An 11,705-nucleotide genomic window follows, 5' to 3' on the forward strand; every position below is an offset into this window, starting at 1 on the left:
GTAAAACTAACGCCTAGCGTCATACTGACGTTATACTGAAGCTTCTGCTTTTGAATTTGCTGCAGACATATGAATTTGAACTACAGTTTTGATTCACGTCCTTCATGTATTTTACTTCTACTTCACCACATTTGAGAGGCAAATATATTTCCTACTCCTTTACAAATTTTACAAATAAAAACAGATTTTTACATGTGAAAAATATCAACTTACAAAATATGATGGCTCATTATGGAATAAAGTAGCACACAGTATATAAAATCAGCTTCTCCTCAGTCGCATTATTGTATCAATATTAATATTGCAATATCATATAATACAAAATTCTGAAAGTGACAGTCCTGCCCAGTGAGTACTTCTGCTTTTGATACTTTTTGGTGATAATGCTTTTATTTCCGTTAGAATTTTGAATAGAGTAATTGCAACACAGAATGTATGAATTATGAATACTACTACTTCAACCACTGCTTTAGTCAGATAAAGCTCTGTAAATGTGATAAAAGGCTGTGGCAGGAGAGCAGGTTGATGGCAGAGGGAGTAGACATCCTGGGACTCCTGCAATGAGCACCCAGATAAACAAGTACTGGGAGGCGGTGCCATTTGGGTGGTTTGTAATTAGTGTGTCCTTCTTTAGAGATCCTGGGACAGAATTCCAGGAGAAGAGTAGGTTGTCTAGCTATTGACTAAACTTTGATGTTACTCAGTTTTTTCCTTTTTTTTTCTTAAAATTAATTTGTGACCCCAATTTCTCTGCCTGCAGCTTCGCTTAAACATTTACAGAACACCACAGACGACTTTTTATTTTTATGTAACTGTGAATGATCTATGAACATGTGATTTTTAAAATGCGTTAGCATTGACTTTACATCTGTGGGTCCTGGAGGCTGCCGCTACACTTTGGAACAGAGCAAAGACGTTCAAAACACCTTCCAGCTGCCACAGTAAGTAGTGAATGGTCTTTTTCAAAAATCTCTACTTTTAGGTAGAGTTAAATGTACTTGCACTGGTTATGGCATCCAAGTTAAATCATTATAATACATTTTGTTAATTATTCCTTTTCCTGCAAATAGTAACAGAGCAATTCTGGTTTGTTAAAAAAAATTTGATGTGGATTTCTACTGTTGGTCTGGTTTTTCAGTGAGAAAGTTATACAGGAGATTTTTGTGTAAAATGTCAATATTGACTTATTTAGGTTAATACATTTATGGTGTTGACCATGGTTGTTGTGGTAGGATGTGGCGCTGGCCCGTCTGTTGACTGTGAGATAGAGATGTGTTGATTCTGGCTGGTTTGTGTTGACTGTTGTCCCATCAGTGTTGACCTGCTAATAAATTCCAGCCAGGGGGGACTGTGTGTACTTTCAATTTGCAAGGAAACATCTGGCAAACAGTCAAAACCCACAACACACTTTTCCTTGAATACAAAGTGTATGTCTTTGTGTCAACATGTCAGAAATGCTTCTGAATTATTACTTTTAAGTCCAGGATTATCAGGTGATATATACATGTTTTTGTTGCTGTGGTAATTCTAATTATGTCCTCTCCTCCACTACCAGCGTGTCCTCAGAAGTAGAACAAATTCATGGAGAAGAGACTGACAATAGGTCTGACTCTGTTCCTAACACTCTGCCTGGACATACCAGAGGTTGGAGGGCGGAAGGATGGAGCCAATGGAGAAAACACTCAGAAACGTTCATCACGATCTTCAGATACAAAAGGAGGTCGTTGCTCCTACACCTTCATTGTTCCACAGCAAAAACTGACAGGGGCGCTGTGTTTGAACACGCAGTCTGCTAGTACCAACCACTCTGAGGTGGCAGTGCTGCGGGCGGAGCTCAGACGACAGCAGGAACAGCTGGAGAAGCTCCGGGGCCAGATGGATCAGGAGGGGGCCCTTGCCTTGGAGGTAAGAGCACTGCGCAAAGAGAGTAATAGTATGAATTCTCGCTTTGCCCAGCTCTATGCCCAGCTGCTACACGAAGTCATACAAAAAAAAGACCAGGCTTTGGAGCAGCGAAGAGTGGAGAACCTCATGCTGAATGCTACGACACAGGTGAGCAGAGAACAGTCCTTGTTGATGTTTGATTCATGTCACCGCAAAGCTACATCTTATCCTAATCATCATCAAATTCATCCCATGTCTGCTATGGGTGGTGGGACATCTCAGGCACTGCAGGTGTCCAGTAATTACAGGGAGCTGGAGAAGAAATATGGAGCCCTTACCTCCATGATGAGCTCCCAGAATCAGTTTATTGCTCGTCTGGAGAAGCAGTGCCAGTGCAGGGACTCCACCCACCAGTCCTCTGTGGTAGGGAACAAACTGCGGTCTGCATGTTGCAAGTTTATGCTGGATTTGTACAAAGGAACTGAGAATAGTGTGTTATTTTTGTGTTGGTCTGGACAGGTGATGACTGAACCAGCAAAAAGCCACTCTAATGTGCATCCTAATTACAGCTCTGAAGCCAACGAAATGACCAATGACGTTCAAAGGGACCAAAGTGTTCCTCCACAACAGCAGGAAAAAACAGGGGGAGTTCATTCCCTCCCCACCACCACAGCTAACACTCCTACAGAGCCTCCTTTCATTAGTTACCCTGTCACAAAGACTCCAGGTACATCTATGTCAAACATGTCTTTTAGCAGAAGTGCTTGATTAGACTCAAACCTGTGTGTATGAGTGTGCCAATCTTCTGTCAGGGCTATTTAATTGCTTAGATAAGCAGCAGAAGCTGAGGGAGTCAGTGACCTGATGTGGGAGCTCTATCTCTCTGGGAATGCCTAAACAATGTCAAAAACAGCTAACAGCTCTTATCAGAACAGAGAGGGCTTTATAATGAAGACACATTTGTAAGCACAGACATATGAACTACAACATTTGTTGAAGCTTTAAATGTCACTGCGGCTGTAAACCTGCACAACTGGAATGTCTCAAGTGACAAAATAGATAATTTGAGCAGTCCTTCCAACAAGTCAGCAGAACCAGAGTGTGTGACTCAACATTTCCCAAAACATCTGATGAAAGACTGCATTGCGTGGTATTCTCAGAGTTGCCACATCTTGTTGATGTGAGCGGGGACAACCAGGCATTATCACTTGAGATTTTCCTCTATGTATACATTTTCTATGTGCACATTCCTGTGGTCAGCTTATCACCGTGACATGAGACACTGAACATGTGTTGGAAAAAATGCTCCAGCTCTAAACAGATAAGCCGCAGTGATGATGAGATCTTCCTGACGCTAAAACAAACAGAATTCCAAAACCCTGTGGCACTTTTTTTGTGTGTCCAATTATCACCACTAGGATAAAGTCTGTGCAGAAGCATATGTTTCACACAAAATAAATTCTCAAATGCTGGTAACTTAATTTCAAATGTTTACAAGGAAAGAAATATGACAGTTTGCAAAGATCCAGTCTGTCTCAATTTGACTAGGTCAGAACTACAACAGACATTAGCAGCAATGGCTGTTCAGTACCACATGATGCATAATAATATGACTTGATAGTAAAACTTTTAAATTGTTATATATAATATTACATTTGTGCATATTGATTTTCTTATTATGTCTGTCTTACCCTCACTTGATTGCATATTTTCTCAGGGCCATGGCGGGACTGCCAGCATGTGCTGGAATCAGGTGAGACCACCAGCGGGATCTACCTGCTCCGCCCGCAGAGTGCTAACCGCCTAATGCAGGCTTGGTGTGATCAGAGTCAGGCTCAAGGAGGGTGGACGGTCATCCAGCGAAGACAGGATGGGTCGGTCAACTTCTTCAGGACTTGGGAGCAATATAAGGTGATTTCATGTACCTTTAAATCTGCAGAACACACTAGTGTTCATTAATCTTTTTATGGTAGAAACAAGACTAAGAGTCTGTAACTGGGCTTCAGCATCTTAGTTTAGTGTGTTAGCATGCTAACATTTGCTAATTTGCACTAAACCCAATGTATTGCTGAGGCTGATGGGAATGTCATAAGTTTTGCACATATTGAAAAGTTGACGGATCACCAAGGTGATTACAGTTCATCCTGATAGTGCCATGAATGTTTTTACCAAATTTCCTGGCAATCCATCCAATAATTGTTGAGATATTTCATGTCAACCGAGAGGAAGAATCAGAAAATCACTTAACATTCATCCGCTGGGTACCATGAATGTTTGTGCCAATCCATCCAATTGATGTTGATCACTTAAGTAAAGTAACAACAACAACTTAAGTAACAACTTTGACCTGCTGGTTGTGCCAGAGGAAAACACAGGGAATCACCAACATTAGGATAAATCCTACAGGGACCATGAATGTCAGTACAAAATTTCATGGCAGTCCATCCAGTAGATGTTGAGATATTTCAATCTGGGACAAAGTGCTGCACCGATATTACCAAGCTTATAGCCAAACCATTAATATAAAATAGAGACATTGATGCAAATGAGCAACACCAAATAAATAATTTTCCTCAGATTAAACTTGTGTGTTGGTGTCTTACAGCAAGGCTTTGGGAACCTAGATGGGGAGTATTGGCTTGGCTTGGAACATCTCTACTGGCTGACTAAACAGGCCCAATATAAGCTACGGGTTGCTCTGGAGGACTGGCAGGGCCGGCAGGTGTTTGCTGAGTATGATAGCTTCCACCTGGAACCGGAGACTGACTGGTATCGACTGCGGTTAGGACAATACCTAGGCAATGCAGGGGACTCCCTCTCATGGCACAACAACAAGGCCTTCACCACTCTGGATCGAGACAAGGATAGCTATACAGGTTTGCTCTCTCCCCACTCCTGTGTGTCAGCTCTCTGTTGGAGTGATGACTCTTTCTGTTTGTAACTTTTACTGTTCTTCTGTTGTGTTATCAGGTAATTGTGCTCATTACCAGAAAGGAGGCTGGTGGTACCACATGTGTGCCCACTCCAATCTGAATGGTGTGTGGTATCGGGGGGGACACTATCGCAGCCGCTACCAGGACGGGGTCTACTGGGCAGAGTTCCACGGAGGGTCCTACTCCCTCAAACGAGTTTCAATGATGATCAAACCTAGATAACATTTGGGTTGAGGACATGTGAGAAAGAAACATGATGTGAATGATATTAGGATATTAAACAATGTGAAAGTGTCTGTTTAAGAAAATGTGTCTCCACATATGTAACTGAGTTTTTATAGCATGTGATTGCACATGCTATAAATAAACAAACATAGTTATGCACTGCAACTCAAGAGAACACATACAAATACACAAACGCGCTGCAAATTCAGAGATTATCTTCATCAGTTTGACAACACATGCCCTGCAAATTCAGTCAACACAACGATAGTGATTCAAGGGGACACTAAAAAATGATGAACCTGGCTGGGACTTGTTGTTCAAAGCCCATTTGTGACTTTTGAAGTTTAAACCCTTAAATAACAAGTGCATCTTAGCCATGTTCGTCTCTTTTTTTCTTTTTGATTTATTCTTTGCCCTAATTCCAGTGGGGGGGGGGGGGGGGGGGGGGGGGGGGGGGGTAAGACGCAGAGCACCACGGGTTGGACTCGAACCCGGGGTGCTGCGGTTAGGATTACGCCTTCATGGGTACCTCTTAAATTGCAGTGCATGAGGGATGTGCAGGTGGGGAGTTGCCGCGTGTGTGTGTATGTACACGGTATAAACATATATGTACACTGTGATTTGTGTAAATGTTAATGAGAAGAGTAATAAGTGGGTCGCTGTACTTTTTAGGTGCTGAAATGTCGAAATAATGTCATATGACACTCTCTAAGATAGCTAGTTAGCATCTGTGCTAAAAATAACTTGCGAGAGAGAGAGAGAGAGACACCTGCAGCGAGCCAGCTGTATGACTGGCCAGTGCATGTCCTTTTCCTGTTCAGACAATAAACGGCAGCATACAAATATAAGCAAGCCTCCTGCCCCTCATTCTCCACACACAACGCAGAATCCAGGGATTGCCCTGAGCCCGCCGTTACACTGAAATGCAGACTCACTGTAAACACATGTTTATTACAGGTAATTCAGTGACGTGTATAGACTGGGAATCACTGGATGATGGCTAACAGGAATGAGGAAAGTCTGTTGTTGGCCTGTTACAATTTCGTGCCAAATTTTGATAATTTCCAATTTGCAACCTGCTTTTCAGCAAAATTCTGGCAAATTAGTTCCTGTGTGAAAAGTGAGAGACAAAGGCAACAAATGGGAGGATGTCAACGGTTTCTGCATAAGCTGTGGTTGTGGCGTTTCCGTTTTGGCAGCTTCCTGTAAATTAAGGCGTTGAGCTTCCCCTTTACAATCCACGCCACACTTGTCTGCTGTAAGCCTCTGCAGTTGTAGGTAGTAAGTCATCATCATCATCTTCATTTTCATCAGGGCAAGCTCTGATCCAGGACCTGGAGCTGGGCATCCTCTGGACCATACTGAAACACACTTCCCCTCCACCATCCACATCCTTCCTCCCGTATGCTGATCTAGCATGATGCCTCTCAGCATGTTGGGCCTCCTCATGCTCATGCCCTTACTGTGTGGTGAGTGATAATGATGCGCTACAATATCTGTATGTGTGTCTTGAATTTTATATGTAACTTTAGGGAGAGATTAAAACATATTGAAGAGATTAATCATGTTCAATTACTGGGGTAATTTCTTGCTTGCTAAAGTTTCAGTAGCTCCATGTGTTAACAGTGATGGCGACAACTAAAAATGAACTGAAAAATGTACACCAGATGATTGTTCTTGAAAAAAAAAAATGTCTTTGTTGTGAGGTGCTGTAATTTTTAGGAAATTAGAAACAATTTTGTAGCCTTCGATATTTTAACAGAATAGAAAGAAAGTAACGTTTTTGAATAAAACTTGATCTTCTAACTGGGAGACGTAGGTGTGATAATGTTTGTGGTAAAAAACATCCGTTGTATCTGTGACAGTTGTGTAAACAGAGCTGACTGCACAGAGAGATGTGGTGGATAAACGTCTTTCCGTAGCTTCTCTCTTCTTTCAGTGTGTCATTTTGTGTTAAATAACTTTTCCTTTTGGTCAGGTATCCTAAAAAGAGATGTTATTTCAACAGACTATCCCACTACATTAAATATTACAAATGTTTGTCATATATTTTTTTTAATCATTAGGCCTACTATTATATATACTATTTTCACTGAACCGTGGTGATGTTCACATGGCTAAGACACAGATCTATGATTTAGCACTGTTTTTATAAACATGAAAGCATTCCTTGAGCTACAGAACTCAGCCTTACACAGAGTGATATGCATTGGTGACATGAGCCACCAGAGTGCAGCAAAGTCAACCATTAAAGTTCTAAAAGAGCATTATTGTTTTGTCTATCAGCAGATGCAGACAGCACATGTACAGATGACGTTCTTATCCTGAATCCATCTAAGGTTATAGTCGAATATGGAGGGGAGGTCATAGTAAACTGCACCAACCCAGAAGATGATCATGATGGGATATACTGGACAAATGGGACCACAGATGTTGAGAAAGAGGAATATAGGGCTTTTGTCTCGTTGACATTGACACCGTCAGACTGGGATGCAAGGGCCCAGTGCAAATTAATGCGGACTGGCAATGTTGATTGCACGAAAGACCTTGAAATCACTGTGTACAGTAAGTGTAATTTCAAATAGATACTATGTAGTGGAAAAAAGATTTAAAAAAAGAAAGAAAAAACAATATAGTAACTCCATTATCTAATTTTGTTTTGATAGAGAATCCAGACGGGGTCGACATGTTTCCTATAAAGCATGTGGAAGCAACGGTGGAAGGGATGCAGTACCAGCTGCAGTGTGATATCTCTGAGGTTGCCCCTGTTCAGAACCTCACTGTGAGGTGGTACAAAGACAATGAAATAATCATGATAGACTCTTTCACAAATACAAACAAACTACCAGTGAGTGAGTCTTCTATTTTGACAGTCAACATCAGCAGAAAAGACAATGGAGCTCAGTTTCGATGTGAGGCTCAGCTGGACTTTGAGCCTTCTGGACCGAAACTTCCTGCTTTTGTTGCCACACACAATGTTTCTGTACGCTGTAAGTTAACATTCCGCTTTTTCCAGATTATTTTATCATTTTTATTTTAAAATTAGACTAAAAAAAGCCAAAGTTAATATGGTTCTCTATCATGTAAATATTTGATTGATTTAAAAAGACTACATTTGCCTCTTCAGATGCCCCTGTGTTCACCAACGACATTCCTGAAGTCCACATTGTCGAAGAGGATAACAATGTCACCCTGGACTGTGAAGCTGAGGGTCACCCTCCTCCTCACTTTCAATGGACCCGTGATGGGGTGAATATGATGGAGTACACAGACAAGCTCATTATTACTCAAGTAAACACCAACACAATTTACACCTGCATAGCTGCCAATGATCTGGGAAGAATAACTAAGACAATCCATGTTAATGCGATGAGATATCCCCCGACGACACCTGCTGCGGCCAGAAACATGCCTGAGGCATCACCACTAGAGGGTATACTTCTGTCCTTTACATTAGTTTAGATATGGAATATGTATCACTAATATCTTCTTTTTTTATCAACCTGTGGATATTGTTGACAACTTATTATTTATTGTGCTCCAAAATCAAATGCTAATGGAATATGTTTACTTTTGAATGACAGATTGCCCCCTAACATTGACGCCTGCTGAACTTGTGGTTAGATTTGGTGATCCAGCTTCATCTAATTGCACCACATCAGTCACAGACGCTGCAGGAATGGGCTGGGAAGCTGCATATGGAGGCACAGGGTTTGAAAAACCACCTACTGTCACCTGGGCTGTAAAAAAACTAACATACTGGCATATTCAACCAAATTGCTACATTACAAGGATTAAACAGTGTAAAGTGTCACTAGCTGTCACTCTTTATAGTGAGTATGAGTCTACACACTACTATACATTATCTTCTGTCTATATCCTACAAATATTTTGATGATGTAAAGTAATGATGCCTTGCTTACAGAATCTCTTCATAGTTCATACAGTGCCACTTCAAAAGCAAAGTAAATATGGAAAATATAGCCTGAAATAGCATAGATCCAAATGTTTTAATCTGGAAATGAAATGGGCTCAACCATAAAACAAGCTGATGTTTTATGCAATTTACAGAGACTCCAAACACTGTGTCAGTCTCTGAGTTTCATCCTGGTCCAATGGAGGAGGGCAAAGAGCACCAGCTAAAGTGTGACATCATCAGTGTGGCTCCTGTGCAGAACCTCACGGTGAAGTGGTACCGAGGCAATGAAAGTGTGATGACAGAAACATTTAATGACACCACTGCGACCCCAGTTAATGTGTCCTCTACCTTAAGAGTGACTCCTAAGAGAGATTACAATCGAATACATTTCAGCTGCAGCGCTGAGCTGCACTTAGGACCGAATGGACCAGAACCTGTCCCTACTGTAATCTCAGAACCTTACACTGCTGATGTGCGCTGTAAGTTTTCCATTTATCTGTTTATCAAATACTTCCAATAACTATTGCTAATAACAATTTTGGTCAATTTTAATCCATGCTGATGTTTATTTGTAGATAAGCCACTGATACATGATTGTCCAACCCAATACACTGGTGTGGAGCATAACTTCAGCTTGAACATGTTACCCTGTAAAGTTGATGGGAACCCTCCACCTGTTGTTAATTGGACCTCTCAAGGAAAACACATCAATGCGTCTCAGTCTCTCACCAGGGGCCAGTCAGGAGTTTACATAGTGGAAGCTGTCAATGAACTCGGCGAGAGCAGTACCTCTGTTACTATCACAATCGAATGTGAGTACATCGGACCTGCTTGATTGTATATTTCATTACAACACAGATAAACACACTTTTTGCATTATTTATTCACAAAAGTATTTTGATTCACAGATAAGCCTTCATTTGCCTGTGAAGATAGCTATGAAGTTAAAGAGAATGATGACTCCTTTGCTGGTTGTGAACCAGAGGGAAAACCTTTACCCACCGTCACCTGGTATAAAGATGGAGTAATGGTGTCCAAACCCCCCTGGACAAAGCGTGATAGTGGAAAATATGTACTTCTAGCAAAAAACAAACATGGAACAGCCAATCACACACTCAGTCTTAATGTTCAGTGTAAGTTTTGATATTTGGAATTACAAAAATACTCTTTGTATGTTGTTTTGTTGCTTGTGAAAATAAGTGATTTGAGATTATAAATACAATTTGCAACGTATTATTTCTTCCTCTCAAATTCGACCCTTTTTCTGCACAGTTGCCCCTGAGTTCAAGGAGGCAAATGAATCCAAGGAGGTGACCCTGGGTCAGAATGTGACCGTTGACTGCAGTGCTGAGGGAAACCCTGGCCCTGTGATCCAGTGGAATTACACCCATGCAGTGAATGTGAGGGAGACCACTTGGGGGCGCCAGGCGACTATCATCATCACAGGAGCCACGTCTACCAATGCCGGTGTTTACATCTGTGTTGCCACGAATGAAGTTGGGAGTGTGTCAAGATATGTCACTCTGGCGATGAAAGGTTATTATTATTGACTGAATGGAGTGGTAACTGATGTCGATGTTATAATGCATAGGTTGCAATAAAAAGAAAAACATTTATTCATGGAGAAGTGAGAAGTACACTTTCAAATGATGTTGCTTTATCTCGTTTGTCTTATAGGTAAAACCGCTGGCTTTCCCTGGACAGTTATTTTGGGGGTGTGCCTTTTCTTAATCTTGACCATCTCAGTCATCATTTTATACCTGCGTTGGAAAAAACATGGACAATATAGCTTTGTTCCTGACAAAGCCAGGGATGGTTCAGAGATCCCTATGACTACAAAGTCTGATGGGGTGAAAGCTTAGGATATTTATGACTTGCTGAATAGGTAAGATTAAATTAGCATAAATCATGTTTTCAAAACATAATCAGATATGCCATTTATCTTACATGGAGAGAATGGAATGCAAATATTTATATTAATCTCTGCTTTTGTATGGTACTGTCCCAACTTTATGCCACTAATACTGTAAAATGTCTCTTGTACAAAAGTCTTATGACGGAGAGATTTTAATTAGGACCACAGGTGCATTGTAACATTGGTTTTTACCTGAAAGGTTTAACCTACCATTGATCTTTTTCTATTCTCAATAAAGTCAACCAATGTACCTCTTCTTTGCTTACTGCCTAAACTTTTCAATGAGCAAAACCAGTTATTTAATTTATGTCATCTTCATGGTTTCCCTTTTTTGCTTTCACAATGTAGCTTCGATTATTTTCAAAGTGTATTAGAGTTTACTTTCTACTCCCCTTGAAATGTTGGGCGTGCAAAACAAAGAAAAATAAAACAAAAAAATGAAATTTTGGTCACATTGAAAAGTGACCACAGGGGTGACTAGGATGAGTATTTTTTTTTATGTTTCCTAATTTCAGATAAATAATTCACGGTTTCAGAAGTCAGTTCACATGGATGTTAAAAAGGAAGAAGAAAAAAAGAAACAGACTTCATGTCTTAATTATAAGTCATTCATGTCCATGACTTGAATAACTCAGTGTGAATTGGTAAATTTGCCAGCATCAGTCAACTTGTTATATGATCAATTGATTCATGCTGGGGAATTTTAAGATGCTCTGTCAGGGCAGCACAAAAGCTCAGTAGCTTGGTCTAGGGCACTTCAGCGGGGTGACAGTATATACCAGGATGAATATAAATAACGTTGTTTAAACAAACAAAAATCTAATTTGAA

General features: G+C 40.7%; 2 protein-coding genes across 4 annotated transcripts; both read left to right on the forward strand.

Moving 5' to 3' along the window:
- Window positions 1-533: 533 nt before the first annotated feature.
- angptl6 (angiopoietin-like 6) lies at window positions 534-5,462 on the forward strand. Its single transcript, XM_056401850.1, has 7 exons — window positions 534-941; window positions 1,556-2,052; window positions 2,167-2,307; window positions 2,404-2,611; window positions 3,602-3,795; window positions 4,490-4,760; window positions 4,855-5,462. Exons 2-7 carry the CDS (start codon window positions 1,582-1,584, stop codon window positions 5,037-5,039), a joined length of 1,470 nt encoding a protein of 489 aa, XP_056257825.1. The 5' UTR covers window positions 534-941; window positions 1,556-1,581; the 3' UTR covers window positions 5,040-5,462.
- A 41-nt stretch (window positions 5,463-5,503) lies between these two features.
- On the forward strand, window positions 5,504-11,126 carry icam5 (intercellular adhesion molecule 5). Of its 3 annotated transcripts, XM_056400447.1 has the most exons (11): window positions 5,504-5,999; window positions 6,357-6,511; window positions 7,329-7,607; window positions 7,709-8,032; window positions 8,170-8,475; window positions 8,627-8,875; window positions 9,114-9,440; window positions 9,537-9,773; window positions 9,870-10,094; window positions 10,234-10,497; window positions 10,639-11,126. In XM_056400447.1, the coding sequence occupies exons 2-11, from the start codon at window positions 6,460-6,462 to the stop codon at window positions 10,821-10,823; spliced, it is 2,448 nt and encodes an 815-aa protein (XP_056256422.1). In that variant the 5' UTR covers window positions 5,504-5,999; window positions 6,357-6,459; the 3' UTR covers window positions 10,824-11,126. The 3 variants fall into 3 exon arrangements, with proteins under 3 accessions (XP_056256422.1, XP_056256421.1, XP_056256423.1); XM_056400446.1 differs by lacking the exon at window positions 5,504-5,999 and having other exon boundaries at window positions 6,252-6,511; XM_056400448.1 differs by lacking the exon at window positions 5,504-5,999 and having other exon boundaries at window positions 6,252-6,511; window positions 7,332-7,607.
- Window positions 11,127-11,705: the final 579 nt, after the last annotated feature.

The sequence above is a fragment of the Seriola aureovittata genome, chromosome 17 (assembly GCF_021018895.1).
Source record: "Seriola aureovittata isolate HTS-2021-v1 ecotype China chromosome 17, ASM2101889v1, whole genome shotgun sequence".
Taxonomy (NCBI): Eukaryota; Metazoa; Chordata; class Actinopteri; order Carangiformes; family Carangidae; genus Seriola; species Seriola aureovittata.